At 41.7% G+C, this 16437-nt stretch overlaps 1 protein-coding gene across 3 annotated transcripts in view; it reads left to right on the top strand.

Moving 5' to 3' along the window:
* Positions 1-16437, top strand: part of CEP85L (centrosomal protein 85L) — a 159344-nt gene that overhangs the window by 126680 nt on the left and 16227 nt on the right. For all 3 annotated transcript variants that reach the window (XM_074862364.1, XM_074862363.1, XM_074862365.1), the window contains 2 exons: positions 10631-10748; positions 12785-12961. In XM_074862364.1, the coding sequence (XP_074718465.1) occupies positions 10631-10748; positions 12785-12961 (295 nt within the window). The remainder of the gene's footprint in view (positions 1-10630; positions 10749-12784; positions 12962-16437) is intronic.

Raw genomic sequence — 16437 nt, 5'->3', positions numbered from 1 at the left:
GTGGTAGTTAAATTACAGCATTTATGCTTTCAGGAAGTGGAGGAGGAATTCTTTTGTTGACTGAGGTTTGGTAGTAGGTTTTTGCTGAGAAGGCCCTTCGTACCTGTGGCTCTCAGAGTTTTAAAAAGTGTAGTCTCCTTAAGTCATGTCTCATGCTGAATTTACAAACTGGTAACTGGAGGATGCTAGCAAGATTTAGTTTAATTCAGGGGGGACAGAAGCTTGTGAGAAATGAGTTAACCTCCTGCTGTCTGGAAGCCAGAGGAGTGGGATAGGAGGAGAGGGATAGCAGCTGATGTGGTGCTCCAGACTCAGCTGTTTGCTGCTGACAGGTACAAGGAACAGCTGGATGAAAAGCAGCACGCCAGGAACACCCTTCTCTTGCCCTGTCACCAGCCTCCCTTTCAACCACAGGGTCATTACCCAGTTTTTTTAAGATTAAACCCTCTTCTGTTGAGAATTGCACTGGGGCCCCACTAATCCAGGAGGTGGAGGAGATTAACATCACTTGCACCACACACCTTGTTCTGCATAGTGGTGCTTAAATCTGTTGATAAATAGGAAATGGAGGCTCTGTACAGGGCACCATCCTTAAGGTGTTCTACCTTTATCTTGTTTAAAAAAAGGGAGGAGGAGCAGAAGGAAACAGAAACCTGCTGCCTGCTTCCCTTCTTTCCTCACAATGATAAAAAGGCAGCAAAAATCCAGCCCTTCTGGATTAGATTATTAAACTTCCTTGTTTTGCATCGGAAATCTAACAGTTTGGAATAGCTTCAAGCAAGTTTCAAATAGTTATTAAAAATGATTCAAGGAATAATTCTTGCAATGTAAATCATCATACTTGGATACTTTGGTGTGTCACTGGAAATTCAAAGCTGTGAATAGAATTTTTAAAAACCAAAAAAACCACTTGCATCTGAATAGAACAAGTAGTTTGATTTCTATTCTGTACACTGTCTTGAACAGCAGATTTAGTAATAGGTTAATTAAAATTGATTTATGTAGTCTGTTTGGCACAACAAATACATATTTTTAAGTATAAATGTATACTGCAGCGTAAATGGGTGGGTTTAGAAGTGGTTTTGGTTTGGTTTTAAAACTACTCTAGTAATCACTGCCAATTTAATGACTTAGAGCTTGAAAATGGTTTTTAAGTCTGCTCTTAAGAAATGAGATGAAGACCATACTTTTAGGAAGAGAAAACGTGGCATGGGGAAGGGAGCCTGGTGTGTCTGTGTGCACACAGAATCACAATGGCACTTCCTAAAGGTGTGTGTCATTATTTTCTCCACATAAGAGCTGTTGGTACAGGCTGTGAATAAGGACTTAAGGATTTTTTCCGTAAGAGGAAATCTGCTGCTGTAACACTTATTACTAGAATGTCTGTCACCTACTGTACAAAATAATTGGATTATATCATTGTCTTACTTCTCTGGTGGTTTAGTATGTAACACTACATTATATTTAGCACCAGAGGGAGCCAACTGTGTTTGTATTGGTTTAGAAAATTACAGCATTACATACCAATTCTTTGTGTTGCTCCTCTGTTCAGTACACTCACAACACTGAAATTAGTGTTTGGTACAATTACGAATGTCTCTTGAGACTGGCCAGCCACTGTAGAAGTCTCTACTGTGGTTCTGGCACTGTTTGTTTGGGAGGGACTGCATATAGGGGGTATGTGAATAAATGCCAAATATCTGAACATATGACGTAAGCTGCTGACAATAACACTGTGAATGCAGTGTTCTTTTCCAGACAGCTTAAGGGCATTTGAACAGCTTTTAAAGGAAAGAAGGAAAGGTGGATATAGAAGTATACTTTCAGTGAATAGCTGTCATTCCTCAGGGCATAATAACACTTACATTCTTAAAATAGTTGCTAAATCATTAGTTTTCCATCCATAGTTGAATTATGCTTAGATGTTTGCACTGGGACAAGAGATTAGATTTTGTTTGCCTTGTGTCAAATTGTCCAGACTTCAATAGTTGACATCAAACTGTAGGTGTTCTGATAGTGCTTGTGTTGCTGCTAGTATAAAGCTGTAGTTCTCTTAATTTGGGATGGTCTGTTAAGATCTGCAGCATTAGCATATTCACTTGAGTGATATTTTGATGTTATTTTTGAGGAAACTTTGAATCTTTACGCCACCCAGGGTCTGAACACATGCGTGTATAACTGGGAGTCCTGTGCAGGGAATAGGGCTGTGGGGAACCTCCTCAGAGTGTCTCGCTGTGTAAAATATCCTTTGCTTGCAATAATAGCTTGAAAAATACGCATTTACCTTTTTCTGATATCACTAATCACCCAGGTAACCTGTGGTTGAGGCTTTTATATCTTGGGCTGGTAAACTTTCAGGGAGATTTTGTTACAGAATAATTATTCCAGCAGTTTTAAAAAGTTCACGTTTTCAGAGGTGAATACTAGGAATATCGATGAAATGGGATTTGTTAACATTAGTTTTTACGTAATAAACTAAATCTTGGCAGTAATGAGAGGATGTAGGGCTAGAAAGGACCTGTGTAACCTATCTACTGGGCCCTATGGAGGACAAGCTGTAGTGGTGGCACTCCTGAAATGTTTGAAGACCTATATCTTGACTTGTAGTGTGGGACTTAGATTTATGCTAATTTAAATCTCTTAAAAGTTGAGGAGAGAAAGTACCCCTCTGGCAGATGTGGGTTTCTAAAGGCTCTTTCATGTTAGAGTAAATGAGGGGTAAGATGGATTTATGGAGAACAGATGAGTTGGTCCCAGGTTGAAGAAAATGTGGTTTATTTCCAGACGAATGCATATATGAATGTCTGTGTAAGCATGTGTCCTCAGTTCGCTTGTCCTGTGTGAATATGAGAAAATGATGTGAATGTCAGTTATGTCATATTAGTGTGTGAGACATATGGAGCAGCAATTCATATGTTAAGCGGTTTATTTACTATTAATACTGGTCTCTGAAGACAGTCCAGGTTTGTGCATGTTGAGCTGAGTGCTGTTCTCTGCTATCCATGTCCTTTGTGCTGACTTGAACTTTCAAAGGGTATTGTTTGAGCTAAAGGACAGAACTACAAATGAATCATAATTGACATCTGCCTCCCCACAGTTGATATTTCACTGTTATGGCTGTAACTTTCTTTTTGCTCATTTAAATGGATCCAGTTAGTGTCAAGTAGCACCAGTAGTTTTCCTCTGGATTCTAGCCAGCTTCGTAACTAGAGTCACAGTCATCCAGGATGGGGGGAGGTTGACTGCCATTCCATGGGACATAGCATGTTGTCTTCCCCATGTCTATCTGCAGAGAATAGTGGCACAGGGAATATGCACCACCAGAAGCAGCCTCTTACTGTCCGTGGGCAGAGAGACTGCAAATTTAGCAGACACATAACTGATAACCTTTTTTTTTTGGTAATTCCCTAGCCCACCTTCAAGTGTTTTCTTAGTCTGACCTTTAAATACAAATGTCCTACTGAGGTGATGCTCTTATCACTGAGGCCAGTATTTGGCCTACCTTTCTCCCTTCACTGATGTGCAGAAGAGCACTAACTCTTGATGGCACAGCAATGCTGGGGTGGGACACAGCAGAGGTCCCTCTTTCAGCTGCGGCAGCTTGGCTGGACAAGTACCCACGGTGTGCGTGGAAGGGAAGGGGAGCTGCAGCAGTGCCGCCTGGGCTCTTGCCTCTCCTCGTCACCAGCTGTCCCTACTCAGTCCATCACCTTCAGCATCATCCCAGGGCCCTAGCTCCAGGGACTGGCCCCACAGTCTTGCTCAGGGCTAGCATTGTTCATATTACCATAAGACTGTCCCTGTTTTTTACCCCACAGCTCCTTCAACCCCCGTAACCTCTCACTCTGCTCTCTCCCTTGCAACCCCATGAGAGCCAGGGGTTCCAGGGGAGCATTGAGGGAGTGGGCAGGGGTCACGATCCAGTGAGGTTCTGAGAGCTGATGTCCAGGACACAGGAGAGATGCTGGTAGCTTCTCCTCAAACAGACAGGGCAGCACAGTGTTAGTGCATTTTCTTCTTGTCATCTGCATGTACCAACTGAAAGTGAGCTGCTTATTTACAGACCTGGCTTTAGGCGAGCTAGAAACAGTTACCTGATGTTAGGGCATACTGATGGTCATTACAAGAGAAAAGCATAGCTGGTGTGCTGTTTTGCTGTTTGCAAGGGCTTAAAAAAGAGTGGTTTTTTCCTTAGGTGTGTAGTTGGTTGAAAGTATTCTGCAATTTACTTTTGTCTCCCATCCCCTTAGCAGCAGAAAGATAGACATTTGAGCTGGATTTAGTGAACTGCCCTTCTTGTACACCTGATGCTCAGAATTTACTTTCTCCCCAAGCATAGTGGCATTGAGGATCAAGGGCTTTTGCTTGCTTCTACAGCAAAGGACATTGGCAGAGACCTGTCAGAACCATGCTGGCATATGTCACTTCATTGGTTTCAGTCCTTTGAGTGTGGGCTCTTAACTTCCTGATGATTGACATACTTCAGTTTGATTTAGATTGTTGGACTTAACACAGAGGTTACTGTGTGGGAATGGAAGTATCTGTGGCAGGCAGGAAGTAAGATTAGGGTAACTACTCTCCTTAAATGCTGTAAAAATAATTACACAGAATCAACATCTTCAGTAGCCAGTCAGTCTCTAGTGCCAGTGGTTTGTGTAGGGATAATAGTTGGTAATTCTGGGAAAGGTGGAAGAATGGCATGACCTGCCATGAGTTTTTAAACTTTTCCTTCCTTACAAAGTGTCATTGATCTGCAGTAGTGAAACCACGAATGAAGCCTTGAAATTTTGTTTACAAAAATAAAGAATGCTCAAGAACAAAGGGAACAAAGGATGTATACATTTTACAAGACCTGGAAGTAAGCCAAAGTCATTACTTTGTTGAAAATATTAGGATTTTCTGTAAATAATCTAGCTAGCGTATAAATAACTAACATTTGGGAACTAGGACAAAAGAGCTGGTTATAGGGGACTGTAGAGCACATAACTACAACTTGAGTCATTTATGTTGGCTAACCTGTCACTTCAGCTGTGTGCCCTCAGAAAGAATGTACCTGGGAGCAGCACAGGGAGGATTTGATCTCAGGATATTTATAAATTATGGCTGCATGTTCAGAAAATGGGGTGAAAAGGCATAGTCCAGGGTATCAGTAAAATTTTTAGAAGAAAAATAATTATGATAATAAGGAAAATATAACAAGCAGGTTGCTTCTGAGAAAAACAGCCTTAAATTCATTGTGTGTGAAGAAAAATACAAGACAATGTCTTCAGTGCAGAACTCTTCTGTGAGTAACCGCAGTGGTCTTCTGTGTACAATCTTCTGCTAGTTCAAAAGGAGTTTCAATTCTTTTTGTCTGTTTGCTTCTGCACCACCACCCCCCATTCCCGGGGACAATATTACACCTTGAGGGACAGCTGGAAAGATTTGTGCCAGAAGTGTTTATGAAAACAATGTTATTAGTGTCATGTTTATATTAATTGATTGGATAGAAGAGTTAAAGTTTATAAATCTTTTAAAAACATCAGTTTAAATAAGGAACACTTCTAAATGTCCCTCCCAAAAGGATGTTTTTCTTTCCTGCCTTTTGTGGCTTTTTTTAAAAAACAAAACAAAACAAAAACAAAAAACGCAAGGTTTTCTCCCCTCTGAGTCCCTTCAGTTAGTTGATGACTTTAGAGCAGGGTATCGCCTCCTTTTCTCTTCTCCTTAAATCTGAGTGTAAGAGGAAGGGATGTGTCAGGACAGACACTTGAAATGGAATAGAGTATTTTCTCTTTGAACAAAGGCGCTGAATGAAACCATATGAGAAGTGCTGTGACATTCACGTAATCTGCCAGTAACTCTTACTTTGCCATCAACATAGAATTGTAACACTCACTCATGGAAAAAAAAATAGGGAATTTGTGAAGGAGAGCAGTTTCCATGGTACCTAGGTACAGTATTTTCACTGAATCTGGTTGTGTGAGCTGTGGTCTGATTTCTGTAAAGGCGAGTCTGAAAGGTAGGCTCCTGTCAGATTCCCCCATGCCTTGAGCTCAGGCCACAGCCTGCACCCACTCCTATGCAGATGGCTTCTGGAATCACAAAAGGTTGAGAAGCTCAATGACTGGAGACTTCAGTCCTGTGTAAGACTGAGGGATAGGAAATTCCTGTGTTGAAAGTTACAGGAAAAGGAGTAGGTCAGAGTGATACAGTGCAGCTGTGTAACTCCAGTGTCTATGGCAAAAAAAAAAAAAGTTAATTTTTTTTAAACATCTTGAATCCCTGGGAGACTTGATGGTGCTAGTAGCTCCTCAGAGAAAGGGAAGAGTGGATGAGAGTTTGCCAGCATTGGTCACAACAGAAAATTTCAGTCTGCTCTAGTCTGGCCCTCTGCGAACACAGATGATGTGCACGAGGTTATAAACGTTATATGTATAAACATACAAGCTGAGCGTAGCATTGCTGCTTAGAAGGCAAAATCCCTTGGTTTCAGGATTATTTATATCTGGTTTTGGCCTACCCAGAGTGTCAGTTGCCATGTATCTGAGCAGAAACTTGAAAGCACTTAACTGCTGAAGGTTGGTGGGCTTCTTTTTTTAAAAAATTGCTGGGATGATTGATCAGTAGTAGGGAAGCTTCTGGGGACAGTGTTCCTGCCGTAATACGTGAGCTGTGTTTGTGAGAGCATTTGAACTTTCTATACTCCCTTTAAATAAAGCTCACAGCCTGTGGTTATGCAGCAGATTAATAGTAACAGCTGTGGGCTAACAGAGGATTAAAACTGTCTTAGCGTATGAGAACATCAGTGATAAAATGCATTTGGTATGAAGTCTCCAAAGACTTACAGGATTGTAAATAGTAAATATGTTCCTATGGTGTTTATCTTGTATTCTACTTGTGACTGCTGGGCTGTTTTCAGAATTTTTGTTTCTGGGTGCCATGAGGTTAATGATATTTTCAGAGAGGTGGGTATGCAAAGAAGTTGTGCGGGATGTACACAGCCTTAAAACATCTCTACGGTGTGTTTTGTTGGCAAGGTTTTGTAACGGTGGAGAATTTCATGCTTTGCAGAGTGAAAAGAAGCAAGCTTGTTACACTCTGTGCTAGCGTGGCTCTATTTCATCATGGATTAATTTGTCTCACCTTTTTTCCTACAGGGATTTGGTAGGGTAGGGAAAGGATTATGAAAGGAAATATGGTAATGTAGTTCAAACTACGTTGGAAGTTCAAAAATATTTTAAAACATTTACTCCAGGCTGTAGTGTTTAGTATAGGCTATTGAAATCCTGTGTGTGGAGGAGGGTACTGCTAAGATCCAATCAGCCACAAATAGAAAATCATGTAGTGCCTTCAAGGGATAAGTGACAAACTGATAAATAATTTTAAAACACGTGGGGCAAAGATATTTTAATAGATCTGTCTAGTAAGTAATAAGGTGATAATGAAAAATTACTTCTGTTCATAGATTAAGACAACACATACTAAATAATTCCAGTATCTGTGACCAAGCATTCACAGAAGCCATCCAGGCTTTATATTTTGTCATATGATTATACAAGCTCTTGGGCTCATATAAGGTCTCTTACAAGTTAAGAGCATGTTCTTTTACCTGATCTTCAAATCTGCTTCTCTCAAAATAAGTTTGAAGCTTTTTGTTAGTAATGTCATCATACAGGTGCCAACCAGAACTATACAAAGTCTTTCAGTGTTACATACACTCTTTATATTTGTACAGGCTTGTTACATCTAGATAGTGGAATGGAAGAGGGAAGCCTCAAAATCACCTGTGGTGATACAGAATATTTTAAGACTTGCTATGGAGTCACATAAATACATTCAGTTGCTCTGTTTTGATGAACTTGTATTGAATGAATTGTTCTAAGGTACTACCAAATTGCAACTTGTTTATACTGTTTTTTCATTCATTGCTGTTCTTTATAGATATAAACCTGTAAAAATAGGTTCTGTAGGCATGCATCATGTCTCCTGCAACATGTATAGCTTAAAAATTTAACTTCCAATATATTCACTATTTTTGAAATACTACATTCCTCTTGTAAACCAAGTAACTGGGATACGGTTGGCTGATGGCTAGATAGGAGAATGTATGTGGCTAAAATATTCCCTTTAATAGGGTTTTTGCCCCTTATTTTTCCTCTTAAAAATTGCAGTTGGCATCTTTTCCACTAATACATCTTCTGTCCCACACATGACATCCTTGTCTTTAAATTGGAGAGACATAGATTGGATGGATGAATGGACCACTCAGTGGATGAAGAATTGGCTGGATGGTCGCACTCAAAGACTTGCAGTCAATGGCTCGATGTCCAGGTGGAGAGCCGTGACGAGTGGCGTTCCTCAGGGGTCGGTGTTGGGACAGGCGATGTTTAACATCTTTGTTGGTGACATGGACAGTGGATTGAGTGCACCCTCAGCAAGTTTGCCGATGACACCAAGCTGTGTGGTGCAGTCAACACGCTGGAGGGAAGGGAGATGCCATCCAGAGGGACCTGGACAGGCTGGAGAGGTGGGCCTATGCAAACCTCATGAAGTTCAATAAGGCCAAGTGCAGGGTCCTGCACATGAGTCGAGGCAATCCCAAGCACAGATACAGGCTGGGCGATGAGTGGATTGAGAGCAGCCCTGGGGAGAAGGACTTGGGGTATTGGTGGATGGAAAACTGACTATGAGCCAGCAATGTGCGCTTGCAGCCCAGAAAGCCAACTGTATCCTGGGCTGCATCAAGAGAAGTGTGGCCGGCAGGTCAAGGGAGGTGATTCTCCCCCTCTCTACTCTGCTCTTGTGAGAACCCACCTGGAGTCCTGTGTCCAGCTCTGGGGCCCCCAGTGTAAGAAGGACATGGACCTGCTTGAGTGGGTCCAGAGGAGGCCATGAAGATGATCAGGGGGCTGGAGCACCTCCCTTATGAGGGAGGACAGGCTGAGAGAGTTGGGGCTGTTCATTCTGGAGAAGAGAAGGCTCCGAGGAGACGAGACCTCGTAGTGACCTTCCAGTACTTAAAGGGAAAGGTGGGGAGGAACTCTATCAGGGAGTGTAGTGATAGGTCAAGGGGGTAACAGTTTTAAACTGACAGAGGGTAGATTTAAATTAGGTATAAGGAAGGAATACTTTCCTGTGAGGGTGGTGAGACACTGGAACAGGTTGCCCAGAGAAGTTGTGGCTGTCCCCTCCCTGGAAGTGTTCAAGGCCAGGTTGGACGGGGCTTTGAGCAACCTGGTCTAGTGGAAGGTGTCCCTGCCCATGGCAGGGGGTTGGAACTAGGTGACCTTTAAGGTGCCTTCCAACCCAAAGCATTCTATGATTCTATGATGGTATAATACATATTGTGTGTACTCATGATAATGTTTCAGAGATGCTCTTCCTAAACACAGCCCTTCCGAAATTTAAAAAAAGCAAACCAACTTTTATCTTTTTCTGGACTTTCAGAGGATCTTCTTTTCCATTTGTGTGCACAGGCAGGCCTTCTCTCTTGAAGTTAGCCTGTATTTGCTGTTTATCTCCTGTTAAGATTGGGTTTAGTTGTCTCAGTTCAGCATCATCATTTCCAGAAAAGCCAATCATACTGCATGCTTAGAGGTGAAGCTTTGAGAAAAATTTTCATGCTTGCATGCAAATATGTCCTTGCATAAAAAAGAAGGAAAAAGGAAAATTAAAGGAGTGCACAAAATTGGTTTTAAGTTTGGGAAGGCTGCTATGTGTGTTTCTGATGGGTGCTGACAACTCCATTCTGGAGTCAGTTATTGAGGTGCCCATGGCTCCTAGAGATTGCAGCACACCTCACAGGGCTGTAATGTGGGCTGCGGCTGAGACCTGGCTTGTATTTGCCCTGCAGTCCTGCTAGTTCAAATGCAGTCATGATTTAAACAGTGATATAATTTGTGATGTAATTAAATAGTGATCTAATAATGATACTGTTTCTGCTGTATGCTGGCCAAGTGATTGAGGTTAATTCTGGTTTAGTACACATTGTAGTCCTTTACCCTAGAGGTAGTGTACATCTTATGTAAAGCAGTTGTCTGAGAAAGTATTCAGCAAAGCAAAAAGAAAGACCTTGCAAGAAAGCTCTGTTGACTATCTTATATAATGATGTTTTCTTCCTAAGTTCTTTCTGCTCCCTGTGATTTGTAAATCTCTTCAGCCTGTGTCAAAAGTCAGCTCTGGCAAAGAGAAAGGGGTGGAGCAGAAGTCCAAGTCAAATGAAGGTGTGAGTTTTGTTTGTTTTCACTCTGCTTTCTGTATACTTTTTCCTGCTTATACTTCTGGCCCTAGGGAGGCTTCTGTTGTCATTCGCTCCTCAACCCCCACAAAATTGATAGATCTTTCAAATCATATTTCTACAAGATTTGCTTATTATTGCCGGTTGAGCACAAACCCTTTGGGGTATGCTTAAGTGAAAGTTACATGGCAACTGTTGTTTTTATAGCTTATATCCTGATGAGATTCCAGTTCTAGTGGTAAACTAGGTAGTTGCAGTCTGGCTACCGTGGGGAAAAAGCCCACAGCTAATGTAGATCTAGGGTAGTTGAATAGCATTGTTATAGTATTCTTCAGTACAAGTCCTAAGATCTATGTTTTTTTAATCTCTGTTTCATTCCTTTGCTTTTCAAATAAAATCTGTGTATTGCAGACAAAAGCAGCAAATTAACAATTTACATCAGAAGATAAGGGAGAATGAATTACGAGCTCAACATGCAAGACTGAGCCATCTTGTGAACTGTGAAGAACCTTACATGACTAATTTGCAGGTAGGATGGGTATTTTTCTTTCAGCAAAGCTTTCCAATGCTCAGTAACTGACACATGAAAGCATGTTCACAATTTACTTCAGGCCAAAATGTAGAGCTTTTGTGATTATTAATGGTTGTGGAATTGTATAGCCATAAATTGTATAGAGGAGAATACCCTGTAAGTGTCATAGTTTACCTTACATTTGCAGAAATCTAAGTTACATTAACGTTTTGTACATACTTGTTTTGAAATGTGATAAAAATGGGGTAAAAATGAGAGATTGGGACGCTGTAAGAATAAGGGTTTAACAGCATGCACATAGCACAGTTATACAGGGAGATATTAAGACATAAATGATTTGATAAGAGAGTACCTGAAAACAACTGATGGAAGGTTTTCTGAAGAAGAGAAGGAGGTACTGCCCAAAGGAGTGGTTAGATTGTATCGATAGAGTAGATGGAAGACATGTGAGAAGGCAAACAGACTGGTGGAATACCTTTGCCCAGGATACCTGAAAAGGTTATGGATTAGTACTCCCAGGAAACACTTAGTCTGAAAAGGAATGTGTGGTGGTATTTTGGGCATACTTGTCCTAATTTTTATCTAACTAGCACAAATATTTGGAAGTGTGAGGATGAGAGAGCATAGGGTGACCACAAAATGCAGATCAGTTTGAGGACTGTGTGTGCTGCAACAGGGTAGCAGTCAAATTCCTTCTCCAGAGCAGCATATCTAAAAGGCAATGCAGAAAGAGAATGTTAAAGGCAGATATGCAGAGAAATAGCTGTTCTGTCCCCCTTTTATTACCTTATCTTTTCCTGTCACAAACACTGCACCAGGATCTCAGCTAGTGTACTTCAGCATGACATTAATTATGTCCTTGGAATAACACAGCTGTGCATCAGGTGAGAACCTGGTTTGTGTGAGACAGGAGAGAAATTCACGTGGAGTCTTGGTGTGAAGTTAGATATTCAGAAACTTTTTCAGACACCTAGGAATGTGGCTTTTGATGCTTTCAGGAGTTCTTTTATAAAGTACTTTAAAATTCTGTCTAGATTAAGATTTTTTGGGGAAAAAAAATTACTGCAGAAACTGAAATTTTAGTGTATGTATCTTAGTGTACCATAATGCAGTTCAAATAAAGCAGCAGATGCATTCATCTTTCAAAATTTAAAGAGTTAAAAAAGTTTATAATGTATTAGGATTTCTGCATGATTTGTGTGCCTCCTATAAGATTAACTTACAAATGCAAATCTCCTTTAGTGGAGGTTTTAATCTCTTTTAATGCTTTGCTGAAGGAATTTTACTAGTTAAAAATACTGTCTGTATAATTTCTTTAAAGATACCAGTTTATGTTATTAAAAGAATCTTGAAACTGAAAGCCTGATGGGATGCATCTCCTTTTTCATCCCACATGCAGTTGATTTCCATTTTGTGCTTGCCTGTCTGTGGACAGTGGAGGTAGAAGAGGAATATTGAACTGGGAAGGGAGGAGGGTTTTGGTATACAGGACAGAATGTAGGAGGCCTGCCTTCTGATTGTAGCTGCAGTCTCAGGCTTGTCCCTGCACCATTTGGCACCTCAGGTGTATAGCTCTAAGGTCTGACTAGTACTAATGTTCTGCTTTAGAAGGATATTGAAATTGGAGCATATCTTACTTCAGTATATTTGTAGCCATCTTATAGAGTGTTTTTCTTCCTAGGCGATGGTATGTTAATGCAGTGACAGTGATTCGTTTTGAAAACGCTTTTTGTTTGGATTTTCTGGAGTTTCTTTGGAAGAAAAGTCACACCCCTTCCATAAATCTGAAGGGGAAAGTGGTCCCACAATGTTCATTTGCATGTGTTGTGAATGTAAAGCTGTCCAGCATCTTCATCTTTTTCCTCCAGATTCCCAAAATGCAAGCTGTTACCACATACTTCAATGTTTGAAAAATCAAACCCCACCCTTCCTGACAGTGGAAAAAAATGCAGGACTGCTTTCTGCTGTTATGCTCAAGTATACAGTGGTATGTGTCCATTCATTTGTATGACTATTTTATTTCTTTTTGTAAGCAACCACAGTATGAGAGCACACCACTCCAACCTCACGTTTCAGAAAGATCAGCATCCCACCTTGAGGAGCTTGAGCGAAAGATTGCAGCAGCTGAGAATAAAGAATTACAACTCAGTGAATTTGTAAAACAAATTTCAAACAAATCTAGTGAGGAGAAGAAGAAGATGGAGGAGAAAGTAAGTGTCTTTCATGTTCCAAGTTTCCTTTTGACATTGTTGTAGCAATGTATGTTTTGTTTGCAAGAAAGCAACTTAGTATGTGAATTGCAAAGCCTTTTTCAAAAGGTGGCTAAACTGTCTGTGATAGAAAAATGGGTAGTTAGTGATTGTAGGTGTTGGCAATGGATAAATCTGAACTTGTAGTGAACGCATCCTAAAAAGTAATACTAGGTGAAATAGCAAACAAGATGATGGTTTTAATCAGGTATAAGTTAAACTTGCTTTGAAGGAAAGCTGCCCAGCTCTAAGAATTTATGTAGCTTGAAGTGTTTATTACAGTAAATAAAGTGTCATTTAAAAACATAAAGTGTGAAAATGAAATCCCTATTTTTAGCATGGCTCATAAATGCAGGCCTCATGCTTTGAGATGGACTTACCAGCCTGTATGTGCCTATTCAGCAGGAGTGATTCTCTTGTAGCTTTGCTAGGATATGCAGAGTAGACTTTATTCTGAGACAAGGAAGGGGCTTAGATGACTGTGTTCTTGGAACTGTCTTGACAAGGGATTTTTTTGGAGGCTGAAGCAGTACCCTGGGGTAGTTTGAATGTCTTGACAGCCTTCCTTTATTGCAAGCAGGAATGTGCCATTGACCAAGTGGTTCCTAATTAATGCTTTAGGGATACATTGTTACTGTTACCTTCTCTTCTTTGATCACTGGGCCTTACTACTGGTCTTAGATTTATATTAATGCAGGTTCAAGGATTAGGAGCAGTATGATACACTGAAGTGTTAGGTGAGAAGATGAAGAAGAAAGCATAATTCATCTCAGATTCTGCCACACCATTTCATATGAACCGTGCAGTATGCTTTTCGCTAAGGGTAATGTTCAGGAAGGGCAGAAATTAGCTGCTGCTGCTTCCTCCTGTCTCAGTTTTTACTGCTTGTGTTACTCGCTGTGTAGGAACTGCTGCTGTAGGTTGTGGCAGTGGTGAGGACCTGTGCAGCAGTGCTTGTGTCAGCGGGATGGTCTGTAACTAGGAGCCTGATTCATCCCTTAACACCCATCCATTCTGTGTGCTGAACAAAAAGCTCTCAAGGAGAGAAAGGACAGGGAGGCAGAGCGTGTGTTTCTGTAATAAAATTAGTGCCCTTCCATTTGAGGGAAGACTCTGGAGGGAGGAAGGAGCTGTGCTGTGTTCCTGCAGGGATACGACAGTCTGGGAACCTGAGCAGTAGCCTGGGTGGTGAGCCTGGGGACAGCCATCTCTGCAGTTTCTCTGCTCTGCTCACAGGGAGATCAGCCCAGAGCCCAAAGGCTTGGTGTCCTGGGTCAGTGACTGATGTTAGGGGACAAAAATACAATTTCTGTACTGATCAAAGGGATTGTTGCCGTAGGTGTGCCAGGGTTATTTCTGAGCAAATTCCTGCCTCTTTGGAGTGGGTGTTTTTTCAGCCCAAAGCCGGATTTGGTGAGGGAGTGGGAAAAATGCTCTTAACGTTCAGGTGAGCTTTGCTTGTAAGTCTATGCTAAAAGAACACGTAGAAGTTTTGATTAAGGTTGCTGGCATACATTTCTACTTCTGTCTGCAACAAAGCAGATGTCCATCAGAAAATCATGGGAGGAATGGTTAAATCTTTGCACTGGAAACGAAGTGACTGAAGGGGAGTGTGATGGAATCTGCAGAGCCACAAGCAGCCTGGAAGGGACAGAGGACAGTCAGCTCCTCACTGCAGCTCCTGCTGCAGGAGCAAGGGAACATCTAGAAGAGCTCTAGGAGCCAAGTACATGATCAGCAAAAGGAGCTGATTCCTCATGCCAGTTCTCTATAGCAAGCCTGTAGATTGTTTCTCTGAAAGCTGTTGTGGATGCTAAGAGTATATAGGTGGACTCAAGGGAAAACGGGTGAGCTGACGGAAGTGCTGCCTTGTTATAAATGCACAGAAATAACTGCCTCAGGAGAGCCCCTAAGATGAAAGCAGCTGGAGGCTGGAAAAATGTGCTTTCCTTGTTTTTTCCCTACTGTAGACGTTTCCTTATGGCTGGTGTGGGAGATGATATGTCAGAGTAGAAGTCCTCCTGTTCTGAAGTGCTTTGTGCCTTCTGGCATTAGGGTGAATGTACGTGATGCTTTCCTTTTAAGAAACTGCAGGGCCAGCAGAGAACAGAGGTGCTCTTTGTTTGCTGCTGGCATCATACCTGTCTTTGCCCCATGCAGACATACCAAGCAAGGGAGTATTTGTACCACCTTGTGAATATTCCTGGTGCCTGAAGAGAAGGGTTTTTTTCCCCTAGGCTCCATGTGTAGTCAGTATAGGACTGAGGTGAAGACTAAGGTGATTGGGAGCTCTTTATCTGGCACTGAAACTTCAGAGGGCTGAAGAAGCTTCCCTGTTGTGGCTGGCTGGTAGTCATGGTAGCTCCTCACAGCTTCCTATTTGAGAGAGCCTGCTAAGGTAGATACTGCAGTACTCTCCATCAGCGTCCATGTCATGAATGCCTATGTTCTTCCTTTTCCTTATGCCAGGCATGAATGTGCCTCTTGACATCTGCAGATGTTGCAGCCCTTACTTTAGTTCTGAGGCATTTCATCTGGAAATCGGGCTGCTGGGCTGGAAATGCTTTGATTCAGACACCTGTACCCTGCTGGGTGCTCCTTCTCCCTCTGCTATGGGTAACTGTGAAGGACTCCTGTAAGATACTGCTGATAGCTTGTAGTAGTGGTGTCCCCTATGATTTTTGTGGCTTTGCTTTTAATATTTAATTGCCAAGAGGTGAGAGCTTTCCTTTTTTTCCTGTCCCAACAAAGTCATCAGCAGTGTGTGTATGAAGGAGGAAATGAAAAAAAAGCCCAAACCCAACCAAAATTCAAAACTTGTTTCCCCTCAGCAGAGTCAGCAAGAGTGTATGAAAAAAACCCCACATTTTTTTCATCTCAGCGACAGAAAGTAGAAAGAGTGCTCAGGGTGATGCTGGGGACTTAGGGAGGGTGGGAGAAATCCCAAGGCAAACACAGTAGCTATCAGAAAGAGAGAGGTTGCAGGAGGGGAAATTCCCTATGGTGTACACACAGGATAAGAAGATTTGGAAACCATGTAATCTTTGTCGCACAAGTACTGGAGTATTCTGACTGGTCAACTTGTAATTGAGAAACAGGGGAAGGGACTCACTTAGCTAACCTTCAGACTCCTGGCAGTTCTTACTGTGCAACACTGGCTTACATGTGCATATTTATATCACTGCCTTTAAGGCTTGGGTTGGCGGGGGGCGGGGAGTGGGGGGAGCGGTATGTGGTTCTGAATCACATACTGTGGCAAAAGATCATGGCTGAGTTGCAACTTTGCCTTACTGCATGTGGGGTTTACTTGGGCTTTGTCTAATCAGAAAGATTTTAAAGCAGCCTGAAAGCTTTGTCCGGTTTTGAGGTCTTGATAAAATAAAAGATATAAAGATTTCTGACCTTGTGGCAATCCAGAGTTTTGTGACCCATATAGA

Source organism: Strix uralensis, chromosome 3 (genome assembly GCF_047716275.1).
Source record: "Strix uralensis isolate ZFMK-TIS-50842 chromosome 3, bStrUra1, whole genome shotgun sequence".
Lineage (NCBI taxonomy): Eukaryota > Metazoa > Chordata > Aves > Strigiformes > Strigidae > Strix > Strix uralensis.
The sequence above is the reverse complement of the archived record's forward strand: the minus strand, read 5'-3'. Positions and strand labels throughout refer to the sequence as shown.